The following is a 21,960-nucleotide window of genomic DNA, read 5'->3' as shown; positions in this document are numbered from 1 at the left end:
CACCTGTGAAATCGAATTGCTTCAGAAAGAGTCACTGGGCAGACGGGGGTACATTCTATTCAAATCTCAAACATGGATGAATGGCTAAGTCATTAATGGAGTTGCAAACACTTCAAGCACATAATCTTGTGGTGTATTTACACACAGTTTGTTTATATGCTGATGGATATTTCAGTTATGTGTTTATTTACCTATACTATGTCTGGCTAACCTAGGAAACTGATGCTTCTTCTATCAGCTTCATCCTCATTTATTTCCTTGTGCATGAATCTCTTTATGCTGTTTTCCCAGCAAGGGCCAGGCATGGACCAACACTATTAAAGTAGGGTCTGAATTTAGCAGGGATCTAGGACCTTGATCGCAGAGACTTGTTAAACATGTTCTCAATAAAACATGCTTTCTGGAACATTTTGTATGGAGCAGAGTGAACAACCATTCCTCTGAATTTCATAAATCCAACTGATGTGGTACACGTAGGACAGTTATAGCAAGAATGACCTTATTGAGCCCTTCAACTGAAGCCTGATGTGTGACTCCTCTGAAGCCTCTTCCTCTCAACCAAATCTTACACTACTGCTGCGCTGAAATCCAAATTTCAGTAAGACTTAAAAATGATTTGTGAACTGTTCTTTAACACTTTAGCACGTGTTTGTAAAAAAATAAGGACATAAAATTAAACAGCTTTGGTAAGGTTCCTGCATTTGGCCTCTTTGATCAAGACCCATTCCAAACATTAATTGTGAAAAACTAACAGTGAAAAAAGGCACATAAAATTGGACTTTTTGGCCTCATTAGATTGCTGGTATATGCTCCAGGCTGGACCAGCACACAATCATGGTAAGCCAGGCCAAGACATTTTACAGAGTTGAGAAATTAAAAACCTGAACCACCCTATCCGCCTGCAAAAACCACATACAGGCATAAACCAACAATCACTAAAACTAAAAAGGAACATTTGGGTATAGAGAAGGATTGACCATCTGAAATGAATAAACCGAGACGGGGAGAGCAGTAAAGTAAAACCAAACAAAAATGACAGCAGAGATAGAAAAACTATGTAGGTGCCAAAGAAGATGGGACCATCCACCCTTTCTAATGGTACAGTAGATGCTGAAAATACTCGAGTTGTTTGAAACATTTCCTGTGGATGCAGAACTCCTGATGACAGGACAGTGAAATCTCTGGAAATGCAAATGGATAAATTTCCCTTTTAGTGAGTAAAGCAAAAAGAAGCACACGGAGAAAAACAAAAGGTATCAAAAGTCAGGACAAAAAAAGAGAGAAGATTTATTTTATTTTCATTCAACACATCCTAGATATTGTAGTAGTTCCTCAGTAAATTCAGTAACAAAAACAAAATTAATCTCTGGAATGGTTTGAGCCCTCAAATCGAACTAAATAAAATGAGGCAAAATGCATCACCATGCTGACAACCACACAAGAATATGGGGAGGAAGAGAATTTCGTCACCTCACTCTTGGGATAATGAGCTCTCATTCACAGAATGTTTAAGAGGGAGAGTTTATGCATCGGAAGGAGATGGAGTCCATCACACTGATAAGATCTCACTGTGGTGAAGGGCTCAATATGGAAAGCACTATCCTAAATCAAGTATTTATGGGTGATCCCAATTTATCTGAAACATAGTTTACAGTGGTATGTAGACCTGGATCCAAATGAGGCTGCAGCAGCCTGATGATCTGATAATGATAGTCAAAGCTTGTGTTGTAACAGTCTCTTAAAGGAAATTAAGCTACTCTTACACAATTGAAGTACAGTCCACTCTGCTTCCCCTCCCCTTTCTGCTGCTAAATTAAAACAGCAGAGAAAAGAATGACGGAAAACTAAGCAAGCAAAATAATAATATCAATAACAATTTAGATGACCTAGAGTAGCGTCTATTTCCATGATCTGATCAATTCTGATATGGACCTTGCTGCCTGAAACTGTTTTGCTTGTAATCTTTTCTCATTGTACCAGACTAGGCAGAAGCGGCTCAGCAGCAATACATTATTACAGTATGGGGTGTAATAAACAAAGCTCTGCAATTTGCTTGTTATAACAATGCATTTGTCTCTAAACCTTGGGCACTCAGCGTCATTATGAAGAATGCTGTCAGTCCATCATTTTATGACTGTAATTACTCTTAAATCTCATGTTCTGCTCTTAAGCAAAGCTGCCATAGGGTATAGCCAGGTTTCAAAATCCCATGGGAGCCCTCAACGTTTTTTTTTAATGTTTTAAATTTTACAGTTATTTTATTAAAAAATACATTTTTTCTTTTTATACTGTATCTCCACCCCAGACTTAAACTGTGGAGTATTAACTGTTGTTTTTGCTGCTATTGCCCTCATTCCAGGACAAGGTAGGCAGCACTCCCAAAATAAATGTGTTTTATTTTACAGACTTTTTGCCATTTGTCATGCATTGTTTACCCCACAATAACTACAAGGGCATTAGCACAAGTGATGTAGCTCTCATGGACAGCAAGGCAAGCTCTCAGGGAATGAGGACTTCCCCTCGCAGACTCAAGCCCAGCCAAGGATGATTTGCCTGCTGTGTGCCTCACAGCCCAGACACCACCAGCTACTGGCTTAGCCCACACTCTGACCAGCTCTCCATGGGCTTTTGAAACCTTACGTGGTGCTTTTGTTACATGTGGAGCTACACAAATTATGATGCTTAACTGTACCATGCAATCGGATTCAAGCTTAATATATAGCTTGCGGGCAGATATGAGCCCTCAACAGAAAAGACAAAACAGTTTTCACAACCTATTTTCATGTAGCTGTTGATTTTTCAAGGCATTACAGCTGACTGCTGTGGAGCACAACTCCAGGCTGCTCTGATCTTTTTCCTCTTTGGTCTCTTTTGTTTTGAGCGGTTCATTTTCTCCCAGGCCCCCGGCCCCTCAGCTCTGCACCGGGACCCCTGAGGGTTCTTACCGTGGTCAGAGCCCTTCAGAGGCAGTCTGGTCTGGTGGTGAGGGAGGATCTCCAGTTTGACATGCTCACAGGCACTGGCCAGGAGCTGGGTAGCTTCAGCTAAAGTGCAATACTCCATGCTTGTGCCGTCAACAGACAGGATATGGTCGCCTGCATGCAGTGCCCCACACCTGCAAGAGAAACAGAGGGGAGTAAGCCAGGTCTTCAACTTGAAAGGAGGAAGGTACAGTAAGAGCTCATGGTGGACTGAAATGCATCAACACAAATGAATACAAATATCCGCTCCATAGAGGTCACCTTTTTTGTAAGAACTGCAAAACTATAATTATAGAAGATAACTACAGCAATACCACTTAGAATGCCCTTATTAAACACCCATACAGTAATAAAAGTTCTCAACGTTCAGAAACATATGCAAGGCAAGGAATGTGTTCTAAAACTCTGAGCAGTTGGTTGTTGTGTTTCTTGTGATAACTGGAATAACTGGAAAAATAACCCAGTGATCGTGAGAAACTTGCCTAGTTAAGCATTACAGTGAAAAGCTTAAGTATTGAGAAACTGAAGTGAAATTTGTGATTTTTGCTATGTACTTAGGAAATGTGTGTTTCAGACTAAATGATTAATATAAGGCAGGAGTATAAAATTTTGACTTTTTTTTCTGGGTATTATTTTCCTTAAATGTTTTAGAACAATGTCACTTGTTGTGTTCAGTTCTTCACATTTTCACTTTTCATTGTGTGTTCTATTTTACAGTATGTAAGAGGGTAGTTATTGCAGAGTCCTCATTACATTTCTAAGAGCTATAATCAGTTATCAATGGTTACATATCTCTAAAAAAAAATCTTAACTACCTGCCCATATACGTAGGCTTAGCCAGAAGCTCTTGGAATCATAATGGAAAAAAAAACAAAGCATTTACACATTTTAGATTTTCACATACTGTAATTCCACAGAAGCAATACTACATTTAAAAATATGTATGTAAAGATATTGATTTCTTAAGAGAATGTTGTAGCATTTAAAACCAGAAATGACTATTTCACCAGTAGTCTGCTACAGAAATCATAATGAGCTAAAATACTTTTAAGCATCACAACTGCAGGCAATTATCTCTCTGCCAGCATCAGAATTTCTGGAAAACCCAAAAGGAACATGATTAAAATGCACAAACTGTTAAAAATTACCTGTCTGCAATACTGGCAGGCTTTACTTTGTCAATGACAATGACCTGCTTGTTGCAGTACATAGAGGTAGTTAATGCAATTCCCAGACTTGACCCTGGGGATTTGGCAACTTCAACTAGCAGAGGCCCGGAAGCTGTTGCTATTGAATCTGTAAAAAAACAAGAAAAAACATCCTAGAAAACAAAATCAAGGCTGGCTCTGACTGACGTAGGAGGACAGAGCCTATTTCATTTTCTCCTGGTTGTACAGGAACTGATTTACTGTACCTTTATCACCCAGTTTATTAGTGAAAGAAACACAATGTCTGCTTATGCTTTAAAGCTCAAAACCCTGCACAAATACATGGGCCAGTGATGGAAAAATTATTTATTTAAACAACTGAGGAACACAACATCATGTCTGTGTAAACAGACTTTACAACAATGTGTAATATTCGGTAACTCAGAAGCACACACTGCATTGTTTTTAGGTATTTGGGAGGTGGTCCACTGTCTGCTTCTTATTTTTCATTTAGGGTTAAACACGAAACACAATCAGGAGCTAAAAGAAGAGGGAAATGGGGTTGGGGTTTTTCCTCTGTCGCTGCAGCTGGGACAGAACTGCCTTGTCTTTGGGTGCAATTATAATTATAAGCAGTGGGGCGACAGAGGGCTTGTTGGTGAGAATGCAAGGAGATAAACAATTCAACGGCTTCTCATGTCCTATTTATCATGCTGGCTGATGAAGCGGAGAACACGATGAGGGAGAAGAGATTATGGTATAAATAACTCTCTCCAGGTGGGAAGAAGTGCTTTGTGCGAACTGGTTAAAGTGCAGAGGAATAAGAAGGGGAGAGGGGTGATAGGTGTATACCCATTAATAACAGAGCCATGGCAGAAAGGAATGAGTTTCTGGCAGTGTTGTCAAACAGCTTTCTGAAAAATGAATCAGCAGCACATTAATTATTCAACAATAAAGATGTTTCAATCATTAGGATACCTCCACCGTGACTGAATCGCTTTAATATTTCTGTGATTTATTCGCTGAGGGACTTGATGAGGAGCGTGCTGATTAATTTTTTTGCTTAGAATACAGTAAGTCTACATTTTTATTATTATTTTTTCGGTATTTGTTGAAACAATTTAAACTGCGATAAAAAAACTCCTTTTCAATAGAAAATCAGAGTCTATTGGTAAGTCTTGGTAAGAGGGATTATTAAAATATTAACAGATAATGATAAAACATTTAACACCATGCATGAATAACATATCTTTCTTCTTCTGAAATATAAAGACACATGTAATGTCTTTGTTGCACTTCTTCGTCTCTTTTTTATCAAATATGGTTTGATATTTTAACTTTTGCACCAACACTGGAAAATGAAAGTGAAAAGACCTGTAGCTCATGAAAAATGAATCCACCAAAATCAGTGGCTGTTACCAAACTGCCACATCAGAGCATAAAGGGCTTTACTTGACCAGCTTCTGCCTGCACTGGTCCCGTACTGTCTCATAGATGGTGAAAATTAAGTAAATCAATTTGTTTTTTTTCCTTCTTCATCAAAACTCGATGAGCACTTCTTAATTACTCTTGAGCAGCAGAAAAATATATTAAAACCCCCACCAGTTTATAGCACTACAAGCTGGCTAAAGAATAGCCCTGTGAAAAATAAATCCCTTAATGGACTTATATTCATGACCCCTTCTTGTGTTGAATAGTTTTTGGAGTACAGAAAATGTGGTTTACACAGTTTTACTCAGTAATATACTAATACACACAAACCAAAAAAACCCTGAACTGCTGAGGTTTAATAAGAAGGCTCATAACTGTGCAATAGAGAAATGTATTCCACCCATTTATAATGACATTTCTCATCACAGGACCATAAAACTATAAATCTGTCAACTGTGGATTATATATTGATACTGATAGAATACTTTTAAGAGGTCTCAGGAGCAAATGTATGAAAATGTTATAGGCCTAAAGCACTCCTGGAAAAGGAGTTAGTAATTGTGCAAGGTTGGAAACTGAAGTGCAATGCAAGAGCTTCAGCCTTCTGCAAGAAACACAACTCCTGGTTTGGAGAGCTGCAGCCCCTCTCTTTTCTCGTGTTAGTCTATGAAACAACTGGTGGGAGTTTTAACTGTTTTTTTTTTTACCACCAGCACATTAGGCGTTTTCTTGTAGCCTGATCTAATCAGATCTCAGGAGCTACTGTATTCAAGGCTGGGCCTTGTCAGCACTGGGATGGAATATTTTAAAGCAGCACCAATGAGCTGCATTCGATAGACCAGTAGGTGGCACTCTTCTGTCTGGACCACCATTTCCAAATTAAATTCCCTACTATGTTGACTGAGGACATTGTGCTATAGCAGACAAGCTCGGGACTACTTGGTCATTAAAGATACCAAGGCCCTCTTTGTTAGAGTAGAGATACTAGTGCTGGCTAAATTCCACTATGGGCTTGCACGGTCTGGCAAATCTAATTTAGCTGGCGAAGTAATTCCACATTTCATTGTCTGACCCGCTGTATAGTGAGGCTGCAGGTTCAGAATGGTTACTGCAAGTTACCGAGGCATGCGCTGAACGTCAGTAATGCACAATGTGGATTCCCTCCTATATTTACAATACTCTGGGAACCTTTGGAATGCAAAGTACGATGTAAATGTAGCATTATAATCCTTTGATGCAACTGCCTGCTCATCAACATATCTATTGATTCACCAAAGCATTAATCTAAGTTTTTCTAGCTCAATCTGACTCATCCACAACTCTCCAATGGCCTGGGGACAGGGCTCTGCTTTAAGATGACACGCAGAATAACCTTCCTGACAGGAGGTTCGACAAAATGGGAAAGTGGTGTAGGGTCACGCCACCACCGGACCGCTCTCAAGAAGAGGAGGTTGAGATTCTGGGATCGTACCCATGACCGACACGTCATACTCGATGAGGAGCGTCGCTTCCTGCCCGCACTGCTTCAGGATGCTCATGGCCTCGGCATGGGAAGTTCCGTGGAGGCGGATGCCATCGATACTCAGCAGCCTGTCCCCCGACTTGACAGTGCCTTCCCTGGGGGAGAGTCCAGAAGAAGGCAAAAACCGTTCTGTGAGGGGGCTGTAACTTTAACACACAAACACGACTCTCCGCTCCTTCAGCTGGAAAATAACATGCATTAGTGAAAGTATGGAATATAATTAAAAGAGCTGAAGAGGAGGAGAGAGCGCATTTTTCCACATGAGAACAAAATGACATGGAATACCAACCACATTAAAATGCATTAACTAGAAAAATTATCATCAATATTACTTTCTAATGAAAAAAAGCAGAAACTTGAAATAAATTACAGAATGATACCACTGAAGCATAGCACACCACTGAGTTCCATTTCCATTTCACTGATATGAAATAAAATAATTTATTTCAATTGTGAAGTAAAAAGGCATGGCAGAACACTCAATTTCCAAGCAATCAAAAGTCCATTTGGATTATGCGAAAGCTTGGCTATGATTAGCAATGATTATAAGCCCTTCTCTTTAGATCTGAGGGAGGGAAAGTTATCACTTATGGTGATGCGAGTTAGGAAAAACACAGCAGAAAGATTCATTGGAGTTTCAAGCAACCTCCCGCAGTAAATCCCAACAATGCCTGAAAAGACAAATATTTTACCATTTAAATCTTTTGCCAAAATTTATCAATTTGTCAATCACACACAATAGCCCTGTGGATTTTCACATTCCTGGGTTAGGATGATGAGTCACAGCTATTGTGAAGCAAGTATACCTGCATCTCAACACCAACAAAACTTTTGGAAACAACAGGTTTACCTTTAACTTGGGACAGGAAATGATTTGTTACTGTATTACTGATGATTAACCAGTGAACACTAGCAGAATATTATATCATTTTATAAAAACGTATGGGATCAGGTGACACCGTTCCACAAGCTCTTACCTATCTGCCGGGCCCCCAGGCCTGACTGTAGTTATGACAACGGGACGAGACTTGTTTCTGTCTTCATGGGCCCCTCCTGCAACAACCACAAGATATTTAGATTCCCATAACACTGGGAACAGTAGCATAATAAAAACCAAAGCCAGGCCATGTAATTGTTTTTAATTTGGTAGACATTTAGAAGAGTAGGAAATAAAATGGGAAAAAAACAGCAACTAAGCACAGAGTAAAAAAAAGGCTAACGATTCCTAATGACAAAAGAGACTTCGGTGTCAAAGAGTTAACTTCTCTAAAAGGACATAAATTAAATGTGTGATAATTTTGAAAATCCAAAACTTCTGGGTTCTGCAAATTAAACAAATGTTTAAATAAGACGTGTTGTAAGTAATATTTCAAAGCTAAAAAGGCTAAAGTATTAGCAATATTAAGAGATTCTTTCACTTAATGTTCAGCCTCAGAAGAACTTCATCTGCAAGAAGATGGTGTCAATGCCCGAAGAGAATGGCAATCCTCTTAATCTGACTAATATTACTGTAATTGAAATGGTGAGTTTTCATGCTGTTGGCTATTATCAGTTATGTATCTTTTTAAGTATGCACAGAAGAATTCCCCCATCACTTAAGGATAAGCAAGTACTCAACATTTTCTGAGCAGCTAACATAAACGTAGTCATGTTAACAAAATTATGTCAATGACTCTCATACAAAAACTGAAAGCAAACAGATATGACTGCTTTACACCAGTGCAATTTACTTTACCATATTACCAAAAGTAACATACTGTATAAATGCAATCATAAACTATATTGTGTTATCATTCTGTGTGTACTTACCTCTTATGACAAACCCAAATGTGTTGCCTTCTTTGTGTAAAGTGACTTCTACATTTTTAAAAATCACCCCTGAGCCTTGAACAGCTGCAAAATAGTAAACAAAACATGAGGAATTTTTTAAAAGTAGACTTTTCAACACAGCCTTGGGCACTGGACACTTAGTAACCTACTTCTCTGCTGCAAAATTACACAGTAAAGCTTGAAGTTAGACTATCGCATTAACCACCAACGCAAAAAAGCTAAATATATTTTTTTACAACTGCAACATAGAAAGGTTCATTGAAACTATGAACTTTATGGTGAGAGTTAGCAAAAACAAGTTTAGAGCAATATTCAGCTGGCAGGTTAGCAATGAAGTTGGAATCTCTTAAAAAGTTAACTTTGCTGCAGAAGGCAGAATTATTTGAGTCTCTTAAGTGCACACATGAGCTTGTTGGTTTGTCTGAAGGCATGCTTACCATTTATATTTATTATAATAAAAAATGCTTTTTTTCTTTATACTGTATAATTATGTTTGCTTTCTGAAGTGAGAGTCAATACCTGGCATGAGGGACATGTCTCCATTTCCACAAGCAAATTTATTTCAGTGACAAAGTAAATTTAGAAACCTACTGTAAGTCAACTTTAGGGATCTTCTCTGCCTCTTCACTAATACAGTACATACACCACTGAAGCAAATAGCCAGGGAATGTTATTCAGGTTTATTTTCTCAAATGAGATGAAAAATCAACAAGAGTGGAAAAGGACTGGAGCTCAACTATTCAATCCCTGAGTCAAGCTGTTCTTGGTATTTACACAGTGGGGGTTCCTAATATTTTGACCTGTGAGTGTACACTCTCTGTCATAGATGTACAAAGCCACTACTCCTCTATATTCAACCATATTTTTTTTCTTTTCTACTACCAGACTTATTCAGCTCATCTGCTTTATTTTTGTTTATCCACGTTTCTGAAAATACTACTTTCTACTGTACAGTAGATGTCTGTACCTCTAACTCACCATTGGTTGTCTTAGAACCTTTATAGCTGACTGAGCTCATTCTACAGAAAATGCCTATTTTAATAACATACTGTATACTGGTATATTTTATCATTCCATGCAGCCAGTCATAATGAAGGAGCCTCTCTTCCAGCCCTACTTTATGTAACACAAAAAAGTATTTGCTTCAGAGACAGAACTGTGATTATCAGTGGTCATTAGCCTGCTGTTTCAAGTGAACAATTATTATGGCATTTTATGTTATCGATCAATGATATTTGCACAGCAAGCTGTGTTTGCAACAGAAGATAATTACTTACAAATAGGTGGCAGCTCATACTCCACTTCCAGCACTACCCTCTCTCCAACATTTTTGAGGAGACTAATAATTTCATCATGACGAAATTTGGTTAAGTTTATCCCATTTACTGATTTTATGTAGTCTCCGACATTTAACTGGTCGCTCCTGTAAAAAAAAGCAAAATGTTTCTGTTTATTTGGGAAAGAGGCATTTCCTTTAAACGTTATTTTATACTGCTGAAACTATTTTAAAATGTTGTTAAGACAGTTAGCAAAATGATAATCAAACACTTCAAATCAAACAGTGTTTCTACGTAGCTCAAGAACTGTAAATAAGATAACTGACATTTTCCTGGTAATTTATATTGTAATATAAATATAAAGAAAACTATCAAGTCAATTCAAACATAAAGAAGAGAGGATCTGGTCCTTGGAGGGATGAACCCTGCTCCTAGAGTAACACGTTGGTTTCTGGTTTTCATTCCATCTTCAATCTTAATGACTTAATTGGAGCAATTAAGTGGATAAGAATCAAATCATTTGTGTTTTCCAGGTCTTAACTGGGTGTTAATTGAAAGCTGCCTCTCAAAACCAGCAAGAACCCAGCACCTAGCCTACTCCTGTGTTACGACCCCAAGTGTCTAGGGGTAAAGGGGTGTAACATTTAGGATACTTTTTGGATGCAGGTGGGTTCTGGTGAGGGACTTAGGAAGTGTGACAACAAGGGTTGGTGCAAAAGTGATTAGTTTAAGGTGAATAAGTGACTGGTTTGTAATTGGACACAATAACAAACAGTGAAAAGGAACTAGAGTGGTGCCAAATGAAAGAAAACAACAAATAAAATGGAACTGGCTAAGAAAGTGAAGGAAGCTGACCTAACTACAAAAGAAAACCCAAAACACACGGTCTTCGGCATCATCAAACCTTCACTGATTACCCAAATCAGTGAAGCTAACCTTCACTGATTACCCAAAACCATACAACACAAATGGCACTCACACGAACTAAACTAGTGTGACTAATACAAAAATCAACTACTGTATGTGTGTAAAGTGTACCCAACAACCTAAACTAACCCTATACACAAAAGTTCACACAAATACACAAGTGAACTAGGAATACAAAAAAGGGAAAACGAGAGTAGTCAACAGGAACAGGGTACAAGAGAACACAAAGGTTGAACATATAACACGTTTGGGCAAGGTAATGGCCAAACAAAGACAAACAAAGACAAACAAAGACAAACAAACAAACAAACAAACAAACAAACAAACAAACGAAAGGCTCCTTCCTTCTGAAAGTCTCTATGTTATATAGTGAATAAGATGAGTTCTGATTGGTTGAGAAGCTGATTGAAGATGATGTCACACAGAAACAATGATATAATGGGACCAATGGGGGAGGGAGAACAATCAAGGTCAGGAAGTGTGTAATGTAGCAACAAAACACACACAGACCACACAATGGGACGTAACATCCTGCTTGAGCAATTTATTCAGAGATTTGCTCCAAAACAGCAGATGTTTATCTTTAAGATTCAACTCTTAACTAAAATCAGGAAAAGAACAGGATATGATTTCACATGAGAACCTGAAATGTTGAAACAGTTGAGCAAGGAGAAAATGACTGTATTATACAGTACAGTATATTGAACATTCAAACGCCACTCGGACAGCAACCTATGAATTGGACCCGGGGCCCCAGCACTGTGAGACAACAATGCTAACCATTGTACTGCTGTGCTTCTCCCAGTTTATTTGAAGCTCAAATGTTTGCCTATTCCTGTACTGGAGTTTACTAGACTAATACAGATGCTTAAATACACACCATTGAATTTCTGGTGGAGATCTTCCAGTAAAGTTCATTCAATTTTTATGTACTACTCCAAACTGTTCCAAAACAGGGAGAAAACAAACTCAAATCACCCTTTAGATACAGTACATACAGACATATTTTAGAAGGCATTCAGTCTTAGAAGCATCTTTTTACTGGCTTCTTTATCTGAAATTATCTTTTTCCTGTACATAACTAAGAAGGAATTAATTCTTAAATATTATAAATCCTGTTCTAAAAGTAATGCAGAATTCATGTGCAATCAACACTGAACATCCAAAGAAACCTCTCGCTATTTATTGCATATATTTTTATAAAAGTAAATTATACAGAATTTGATGCTTTTAGCATCATTTTAAATAACTGTTCATTCATGAATGACTGACACAATCAAGTGACTTGGCACAAACGCTAAATTACAATACCTTGTTATGGAGAGATTTGATTGGGCAAAGGTGAGGAGGTTATTGAACTCATTAAATGTTAAGGGTGTAGTAAATCGCAAAAGAAAAACACAGAAAGCAACCAACATGTCCCACTTATCAAAACCCAAGATAGACTTGCTAGCAGAGGAGCAAAGCTGTATTTAGCACTTGTTTGGTATAATTCACCATAATGGATGTCAGCAAATGTGTCTCAGATGAGCAGAAAAACACTAATTGTTGTGTACAACAGACAAATCTATGGGGAGGTTTGAAAAGGAGTGTCTAGTCATTACAGAACTGCGCTTGTTTAATTAAAATAACACAAAATAATTAAAACGATTATTAAGAGAAAATCAGAATCATCCCCCCTGCTCCATGTTTTTGCATTTCAAGTCAATTTTTATCCGTCTATGTATGAAAGCCACTTAGCACCATACAGAAAAAAACGTTATTGCATTATAGCATGTTTTAATGAGACATTACTTATTTCGCAGTTGTCATTGCCTTATAATGAAATAATAATGCTGGCTGCACAACTCCACTAAGATACAGTATATCAGTCTGTTGGTTGTGGCAGTAGGTTCTAGGGGTGAAGCTGTTCCAATGAAGTGTTTCTTGTTTTTTTCCTACATCTTGAACCAAGCTGAAAGTACTTCTTGAGAGAACCACCAGTTGCTATCTTTCAGTTTTTGAATGAAAAACAAAACAGACAAAAACATTTAGCAAATGTATGTTTAAAAATAGCTTAGACACCAGAATACCATCTTCATATAAGTACCATCTTCATTTAGAATAATAAAAGGATAATGCCACATCCCTTTTGTGGAAAACAATTAGGATAAAGGAAACACATACTGCATGTATTTTTAGTTTCTATTTTTCCTTCTGGTAATTGAGCATTCCTGGGTTAAACACATGTCATCAACTAACTCACCAAGTGATTAGAAACAAACACTCGCAAACCTAGTCTCTCGCTTTTGGAAGCATTTGGGTCAGGTGACAAGTTCTGCCTTGGATCCGTCCCCACCAGTTGTGTGAAATGCAGAAAATACACGGTGTAGGATGAAACTGCCAACACATTGACATGCACTCCTGCATAAGCAGTCAACATTAATGCACAGACATTAATTTAAAGAAACTATTGTATCGTTTCACAATGCCACAAATACCAATACAATTCTACCCCTAGTGTTCTGTGTACTGTATGTGTAAGTTGCCTACTCATTCATTGTGGAAAAAGTTAAATTAAGTCAAGCAGTGGTAGACAAGAATTATGTTACATGACATGCTGGACAAAGGTGTTCGTCTAAGTTTTACACAATGATATGTCATTAAAATGCAATACTTATTGTGACATAACCTTGTTAAAATGCAATACATAAAGTGAAACCATGCAATATTTCTTGGTAATTACGTAATACTTATTGAGAATTACTTCTTAATACTTACTGAGAAATTACAATGTTTTCTGGTAATAACGCAATAATATTTTTTCATTGTGGACCTAATCGGCCTCAATATTCAAAAGACATTGAGTGGAGAGTAAATAAGACAACTAATGAATATTTCTTTTATTATTATACCATACCAATCGTGTCCCAGTGGCTCACTAAAACATCATATTATGTAAGGGTGCTGACGAGCCAGGTTGTATCTAGTTTCCCTGAGTTGTCAGTCAAAACCCTGTGGATGAAGAACTTGACTGGCTGATGGGTTCATGGACCAAGTAGATAATGACAAGATGTCAAACCAATTTCAAACATTCAAAATGTAAAACAAGGACATGACAAAAAAGATGTGGTCTAGAATGCCATTTCATCTGACACTGGTGCACAGCGAGAGTGGTGTATTAAATTAACAATGTGAAAATAATATAATGGAAAGAAAATCGTATATAGTAAAGAAATAGGTTGTTCGATTGCGCAGTTTCAGCGGTATCAGTGCTATATTGGTGACAAAAACAAAAAAGATGAAGAAGTTGAGTAATCCATAATATTTGCAAAACAGGCATCGGAATAAAATTCAGGGATGCAAATGGGTTGGATAAGCAGCTGTGGGGAAAAAAATACTGTGCGACTGGAACCCACATGTGTCGGAGATGATGCGGATTGTACATTAGAGAGGAGACAGCGAATCCTCCTGCTCTCTCTGTGGTGTGATCACGATGTGAGCTAGTGAAAGGGAAGAAGGCCTCCTAACCCTGCGAAGAGCAAACATGCCTGACAAGCAGCTAATTGAACAAGCCCCAGGATCCTTGTGCTTAATCATGGAATCATTTATGAGGTGTATTTAAAAACACACTTCCAAAACAGCAGTGGCGACAAGCAGCAGTACTTTACCTAGCAGCGATTCCCCCCTGGCGCAGATTAGACACTCTGGGCTTGCCGTCCTTGTCGATGCCCCCAGATACCGTGAGCCCCAGGGTGGTGCCCTCCTTCTTCATCAGTTCCACTATGGTTGAGCCCTTAAACTCATCTGGAGAGGAAACAGAAAGGCGGGGAGGGGATGTTAGAATTGAAAGGGGAGATGCTGGATGACAGTCCTGTAGAAGGAGAGATATCACTTTCCGGTCCCAGTTCAGCAGCGCTCCCACTGTGTACTTGTATGTGCCTGCTACATGGAATTTACAATTACAGCTCAATTACAACTGTCACGGGATAGTGCTGCATAAGAGTGGACAATTGTATCCAGCAGCACCCAAGAACATGTAATGGTAGTTTTTGTACAGTAGTTTACCACAGAAAATTGAATTCTCAGTTTGTAAGAGTTGTAAAAAGGGTTTACTGTACTTAACATATTGCCCTTGCTAGCTTTCATTACTATTATTTACACATGCCAATCTCATGTTTATTCCTAAAACTGTACATTTAAAGTTAGTACTTATTACTATACTAATATTAGTACTTAGTACACTAGAGATGCTAGGACTGGCTAAACTCTGGTTTAGAAAAAATAAAAACATGACAAAAGAGCTAAAGCCCTCTCCAACTTTGGTATGACCATATCCAATTTTATTGTATTCTGGGGCAATGTTTATTATGTGGCACAGATTTTTCAGGAATAATAACAAACTATTTCAGGTCTTCTGGGGAGGAGAAGAGTGTGATTAAGCCAGTTCATAGTTGGAGATGATTAGGAGGCTACGACTGTTGAAGGCCAGGTTAAAATCTGGCACCAGAGGTTAACTCCGCTTTCCTTTTCAAGAAATGCTCTGGGATTTTTAACGAATACAGAGAGTTAGGACCTCGCTTTTACGTCTCATCTGAAACACAGTGCCTTTCTTGCGGTAAAGTGACACTAAACCTTGGACATTAGACTCACACTCCCACTAACAGCTCTTCCAGCAGCAACCCAAGAAAAAAATCAGAGAAGGAAGATAGACGGAAAAGAGGAGAAGCAGCGTGCCAGATGAGACGAACTCGATCAGCATTAAAGACCAGAAGTATTTGAACCTTGTTTAAAAAAACTTACTCTTCTTTTATATTAAGAAACTAATTTCCTTCATAAGGAATTCCCAGGCTAAAGACATTGTCTCCGAGTCAGCATTTCTAGAAGTGGGAGAAAGATTCCCATTTACTTTGAAGCACTTGGGTATATTCTTGGCATTTCTTTATAAATTGGGTGTTTTATTTATTTATTTTCATTATTGTCCTTCTCTGTTTTTCTATTTTCTTAACTCCCTATTCTGTAACAGTATTATGACTACCTTAATTAATCCTGCCTTTATCAATTTATTTGTACAATGGGAGGAAGCCTTAAGTTCTGTAATTAGGATTTGAAGAATGTATTTTAACAATCATTTTTAATTTGTGGAATCACTGTTTAAGTTGAAAAGAAGGAAAGGCAATTTGATGTATTGTGCAGTTAACACATTATTAATAAGTATGGCATTTTAAGTGGTACCTGTCAGTTTAAAAGATGGTTAAACATGTTACTATTTGGAAACATATGAGCACACCTTGTCAAAGGCTACTGTTTCCAAATGAGTAGTTTTCTACAAAAGAATTGCAAAACTCATTTTAATTAATATGTCATTTTTAATTTTCACAAGCTGTCTGATCACAAGAAATGCTGTTCAGCAGTTTGTTCAGTTTGCAACAGACCAGTGGAATAAATCCTAACAACTTTAACCACTAGAGAGAAAGCAGATCTGACTCTTCAAGCAAGTCGACAATAGCAAACAAAATGAACACATTTAATAATTCTGGTTCCAGTGGCTCCCTTATTAAGATGCAAGTATAAAAACAAATTATACTTCAAAGAGGTCTCTATTATGAGTCATTTGGCTTCCTGAATTACAGTACAGCACCTCACAGTAATTAAGAAATACTATTGATTTGGCACAGGTATAACTGCAGCAGAGAGGAGTCATAAACATGTTATACAGGATGACCCTTGAACTGGAACCTTTCTCTCCAGACTCAACAATCAATCTCATACTACCACCCACATAGTCTACTGTACATTCTTGCCCACAATTCCATAAAGCACTCACAGCCTTCTCATACTTCTGAAACCTTTTCTTGCAACAGAAGCTGCACTATTACCAGTAAGTACCAGCAACTTACATACAAATGTCTCCCATGGCCACTGCAAAATAATTCAGAGGGTATCATGTTTGTCCAGCAAACTGACCTTTTTGCATCTCTAGCAGAGAGTGCCCTGCGATTTATAAGGGGAAGACTGACCAACTGTTTTTGGGGAACATGGAGCACTGGGGATAAAATATCTCCCTGAGCCAAAGGTTCCCCTCTTTTCTTCTCCTGTCTACGAAAATACTGACTTTTCTGTCTGTCATTTCTCCAGAAAGCAAAATGAATCTTAATATCCAGTAGGTTCCCAAGTTCCCCTCGCTTTCAACAACCGACTAAATCTCTCCATCCATTCACAGATTTTGGCTTTTCAGACTTCCCCTTGACTTCATTTTCCAGGTTTAATTTTCCTTGGTCACACTTCCACGCCAGTGCTCCCATTCTCCTTCTTCCGACCTCCACACTCAGCTCTCAGGCTCCTTCACAGCTGAAGAAGACTCTGCAGTATACACAGTGATTTTTCTTCTTTCTACTTTTCAGCAGGGAATTAACCACTAACTTTGCTTATACAGTATATGGGATATTTGCTTAAAGATGTAGGGACATAAAAAGATAATTCCCGACAGTAGTGCTGCTTCAATTATGGTAAATGCTCAATGTGTTTCCCATTTTGTATTTATAGATACTGTACGTAGTAAAATCAGACTATAAATACAAAATGCAAAACAGAGAGATAGAAGAAGCTTTACGAAAACGATGTATTTCTTGAGACAGTACATCTTCTAGATAAAGCAGGCAAGTAGTTTAAAAGGCAAAAGGCAAACAGAACGCTCAGATATAGTTGTAAGCATTTAAATCAGGGAACAATATTTTAAAACTGTATAACACTTTAGTAAGGCCTCATTCAGAATAATATGTACAATTTTGGTCACCATCTTGTGGAACATATATTGCCATGCTGCAATCAGTCCGAAGAAGAATAACTAGATACTTCCCAGGGCTTAAGGAAAAGGCGCACACTTACAGGCTAAAGGAACTGAACATTTTTTTATCCTTGAACAGAAAAGACCACAAGGGGACCCAAATCCTCAAAGGTGCCAACAAAGTCAACCCAGCAGTTTTCTTCAAATTGGTGAAATACGAACCAAGGGACACAAATGCAAACTATCTGGAAGAGGATTTAAATCCAAGTTTAGGAGGCATGTCTTATCCAAAGGGCTATGGGAAAATAGAACAAAGTATCCAGCCATCCACGGGGACATTGTTGAAGCCAATACCTTGGCTTTTTACAATAAAAACAGATGGATGAAATCCTTGGATCAATAAATGACGTACTATCCAATGGGCTAGATAGGTGAAATGGCTCATTTGTAACCATTATGTTCTAAGTTTATCTGGCTGCCTTTGTACATTATAGTACAATGTTAGATGCTGATTTCTATACTGTTTATAACAAAAAACAACAGGACAACAACAATAGACAACAGGACTAGCTACTGACAAACACAGAATACCAGGAACAATAAATAAGGTGGAAAGCACTTGTAATCAAAGTAAAAGCTGACAGGTTTTATATTATGTTATCCCCTCGATCAATGACATCACAATGTAAACGATTGAATAATGATGCTGGAAAGATTGGCCCAGCTTTGGGGTTAGTGAGCTTGTCAATAAACTGCCAGAGCACAGCTGAACCTTCTTGCTTCAGCAAATTTTAGATCCCTTGATGGTAGGAAGATTGTTAACTTCAAGCAAGCTGACACACCACTGAGCAAATTGTAATTAATTTTGTCAAATAAGCAACTTCTTAACATTCCAAGGAAACATCTGTACAATCTGAAAATCTACAAGAGCAGCACTCAGTGCTATAACTTGGAATTCCCTCAAAATAAAAAGTAATTTTGACGGGTAATATCTCAATCACAGAATCCCCAGACATCACAAACAGAAAAGAGGCAAATGCAGTAGATTAATCATAGTTGTCTGTAACACAAGAAACTGTGGAAATAACCCCAATGTGCCTTTCGTCTGTGAGGCACAAACATTTTTCATGTAGTCAATTCTTGGGTTTCTACACTTTGAAGAAACCTACTTGGATGATATCTAGAAACATCTACAGTATGGCATGTTGTGTTTTGTAAGCATCAGCATCTGTCAAAAACTTTTTTATTCAATAGCTGTACCCTTTGAGAAAAAAAATATTTTCGAAAACCTGCAGAATGAATGTTTCATATGTACTGTATATCTCAAACTTCATATCACAGAGATCAATCTACATCAAATGACAAACAGCAAAAACCATGATATGTGCTGAAGGCCCATGTGTTGAAAAATATTTAATGTTGAATAATGGCATCTGAGAGCTGTAAACACAGACAACCAAGCCCTCTTTCGCGTCCTGACATCTGAGCCCAAATACAGCTGTAAGACATCAAGGGTCCTCCAGTCTCCTTGAAAAGAAGGGGCTATAAAGTGAATCCCTCACTTGAATTGCTCTGGCAAAGCTCTTGTAACCCCAGCAATGCAGCCATTACAGTGTCTCCTCCTTGTGCCATGGGCGAGGCTTACCAGCTGCTCTTCTGAGAGCATGAAAGGAGCAAGTCTTTCATAAACAGGAATTATTCACATTTAGACACACTGGCAGCCACTGCAGATCTTAACCAACACAGATCGGCTGCTGTGGTCCATGTATCCCATTACACTGGTGAGAACTGTAAAGGAAGTTAAAGCAGCAGGCCAATATTGTCACATTGCAGACAATCACATTATCACGTTTACCTGCTGAAAGTGCCATAATATAAACAACTTGATATATTTGATTAGGGTAGCACAGTGGTTCAGAGGTGTGCAATGCTGCCCTGTAGATCTGGGGGTCCTGCTGTCAATTCTGGTCTTGGGGTGCTATCCACATGGAGTTTGTATGTTCTCCTTGTGCTGCCATAGGTTTTCACCAGGTGTTTCCTCCCACAGTTCAAAGACATACTGGTAGGTTAACTGGCTTCCGTAAAAGTGGTGTGACTGTGTGTGCGTTTGTGTCTGTGTGTGCCCTGCGATGGACTGGCATCCTGACTGGGGTGTACTGTATGACATGTTGCACCAGTCGCTTGCCAAAACTGAGTGCCAATCCTTGCTGATCCTGAATTGGATAACGCAATTAGAAAATGGATGGATGGATACACTGTATGTGATGAATAAATGTTGCATTAATCTTGTTAAAATGCTATATACAGTAATATTAATGATGTTTGATTTTTATATTAACAAATCTTAAGAAAAGCACTGATTACCATAAATACGATTTATATGACACATATGATTACTATTAGATTTTGCCAATTAATTTAGAGGAATGTTCTATCCTCACTCAAATCTTTACCATCATAAATGACAAATACATTCTCTATTACACCTTATAACACCTTGTCCCAAACTCATCTACAGAGGCTTGCATTTACTTTTTACAGAACGTCTTTTCTTTTAGAAAGCTGTACATGAGCATGTGAGAATCCAAAGGTCACCCATGCACAGTTTAGTGTCTGGCTACAGCATGCTTTCTGAAAACCGTACCTGACCCTCAACAAATCAAATAAAAATAAATTGAAAATAAACCCTAAGTTTTTTTTAGGACAGGAAGGAAGACTGATTGCTTAGTTCTATAGCCACTGTAAGAAATGCACCATTTTTCAATGTTGACAGCATTAAGGCTCCAGTCATTTTGAACTAGAGACTGCTGCTGAGCCTGGGAAACACCCATTATACTTCTCAGCACTGATGAAGGTTAGTTCTATAGTTCTATAAGTAGACAACATCTGAAAAGAAAAGTCTAATAATTAATACGATCTATTAATTGGAGAAAAGGGAAAATGATAGCATGATGAACGCAGGCTTCTTCAACACCTTTTAACGAAGTTTAAAATTCATTTTGTCGCATAAGTGCTGCAAAGCTTTGAGGTCCTGGTACATTTCACAGAGGTCTTCAGTTCACATCTGAAAGCACTATTTTACTGCAGATGAGACGTAAGGCACTGATGGATCCTGATTTCTCCTTGCACCCAGAGGCTAAGACTGATTTAGTAGGGTTAGCAGCACATGGCAGCTAAGATTAAGACTGCCCTGTAGTCAGATGAAAGATTTCATCTTGTGCCGCCCATCTAGAGTCTTTCGTTAAAGCAAGGTTGGAAAGATACATAAAAAGCCATGCATTTGCTAAAATATTTACCTTAAAAACAAGATTGAGAATTTTACGAACCAACGGTGGTTAATTTTGAGAAACACATTTTAAGTTACCTTTAGCTTTCTTTCTGGTTATATGAAAACACATAGAAACGATTCAGAAACAGGCAAGAAGCAACTGGAAAGCAACAGTGAGAGATTCAATTGGGAAAAATCAAATCTAAATGGATCAAAGTACTTTTAGTCCTCTATTTCCTTTTTAGACATGACCCCACTCCAGGACATCGGCTACTTAGCACTACAAGTTAAATGATTTTTTGTCACAAAAGATGTTATTAAATTCTCCTGTTCTGTGTGCAAATGTTCTAATAGCTAACATTTCTAAATAATTTCCATTTTGCACATAATGTTACAGAATGTTAGGGGGGCACAGGTGTTCATACTGCTGCCAAACAGTGCTAGGGCCCTTGGTTCAATTCTGAGCCTGAGGTTCTCTTTTAATGAAGCTTGCATATTATTCCCATGTCTATGTGGGTTTCCTCCCACAGTCCAAAAACATATTGATAGGTTAACTGGCTTCTGGGAAAACTGGTCCTGGTGTGAGTGTGTGGATGTCTGTGTGTGTCTGTCTGTGATGGACTGGTGCCCTGTCCAGGCTGAACCCTGCCTTTTCCCCAGTGCCTGCTTCCTTGCAAACTTGAATTGGATGAAGCAGTTAAATAATTAGTGTGAGTGATCTTATAATACTAATCAGTTTAGCTTGTTTGTATAAGATATTAGTGCTGTGGGACTAAGAACTAAATATGTCAAAAGTGAATGTTTTTCTAA

General features: G+C 38.1%; 1 protein-coding gene across 11 annotated transcripts in view; it reads right to left on the bottom strand.

The window, feature by feature from the left end:
- The window catches only part of grip1 (glutamate receptor interacting protein 1), a 305,230-nt gene that overhangs the window by 45,177 nt on the left and 238,093 nt on the right, over window positions 1-21,960 (bottom strand). For all 11 annotated transcript variants that reach the window (XM_015352804.2, XM_069192309.1, XM_015352807.2 and 8 more), the window contains 7 exons: window positions 14,767-14,902; window positions 10,190-10,335; window positions 8,892-8,975; window positions 8,060-8,135; window positions 7,032-7,177; window positions 4,130-4,277; window positions 2,946-3,115 (listed from right to left, as the gene is read on the bottom strand). In XM_015352804.2, coding sequence (XP_015208290.1) covers window positions 2,946-3,115; window positions 4,130-4,277; window positions 7,032-7,177; window positions 8,060-8,135; window positions 8,892-8,975; window positions 10,190-10,335; window positions 14,767-14,902 — 906 coding nt within the window. The remainder of the gene's footprint in view (window positions 1-2,945; window positions 3,116-4,129; window positions 4,278-7,031; window positions 7,178-8,059; window positions 8,136-8,891; window positions 8,976-10,189; window positions 10,336-14,766; window positions 14,903-21,960) is intronic.

Source organism: Lepisosteus oculatus, chromosome 7 (genome assembly GCF_040954835.1).
Source record: "Lepisosteus oculatus isolate fLepOcu1 chromosome 7, fLepOcu1.hap2, whole genome shotgun sequence".
In the NCBI taxonomy this organism is placed as follows: Eukaryota; Metazoa; Chordata; class Actinopteri; order Semionotiformes; family Lepisosteidae; genus Lepisosteus; species Lepisosteus oculatus.
Note: the sequence above shows the minus strand (reverse complement) of the source record. Positions and strands in the feature narration are given on the sequence as shown.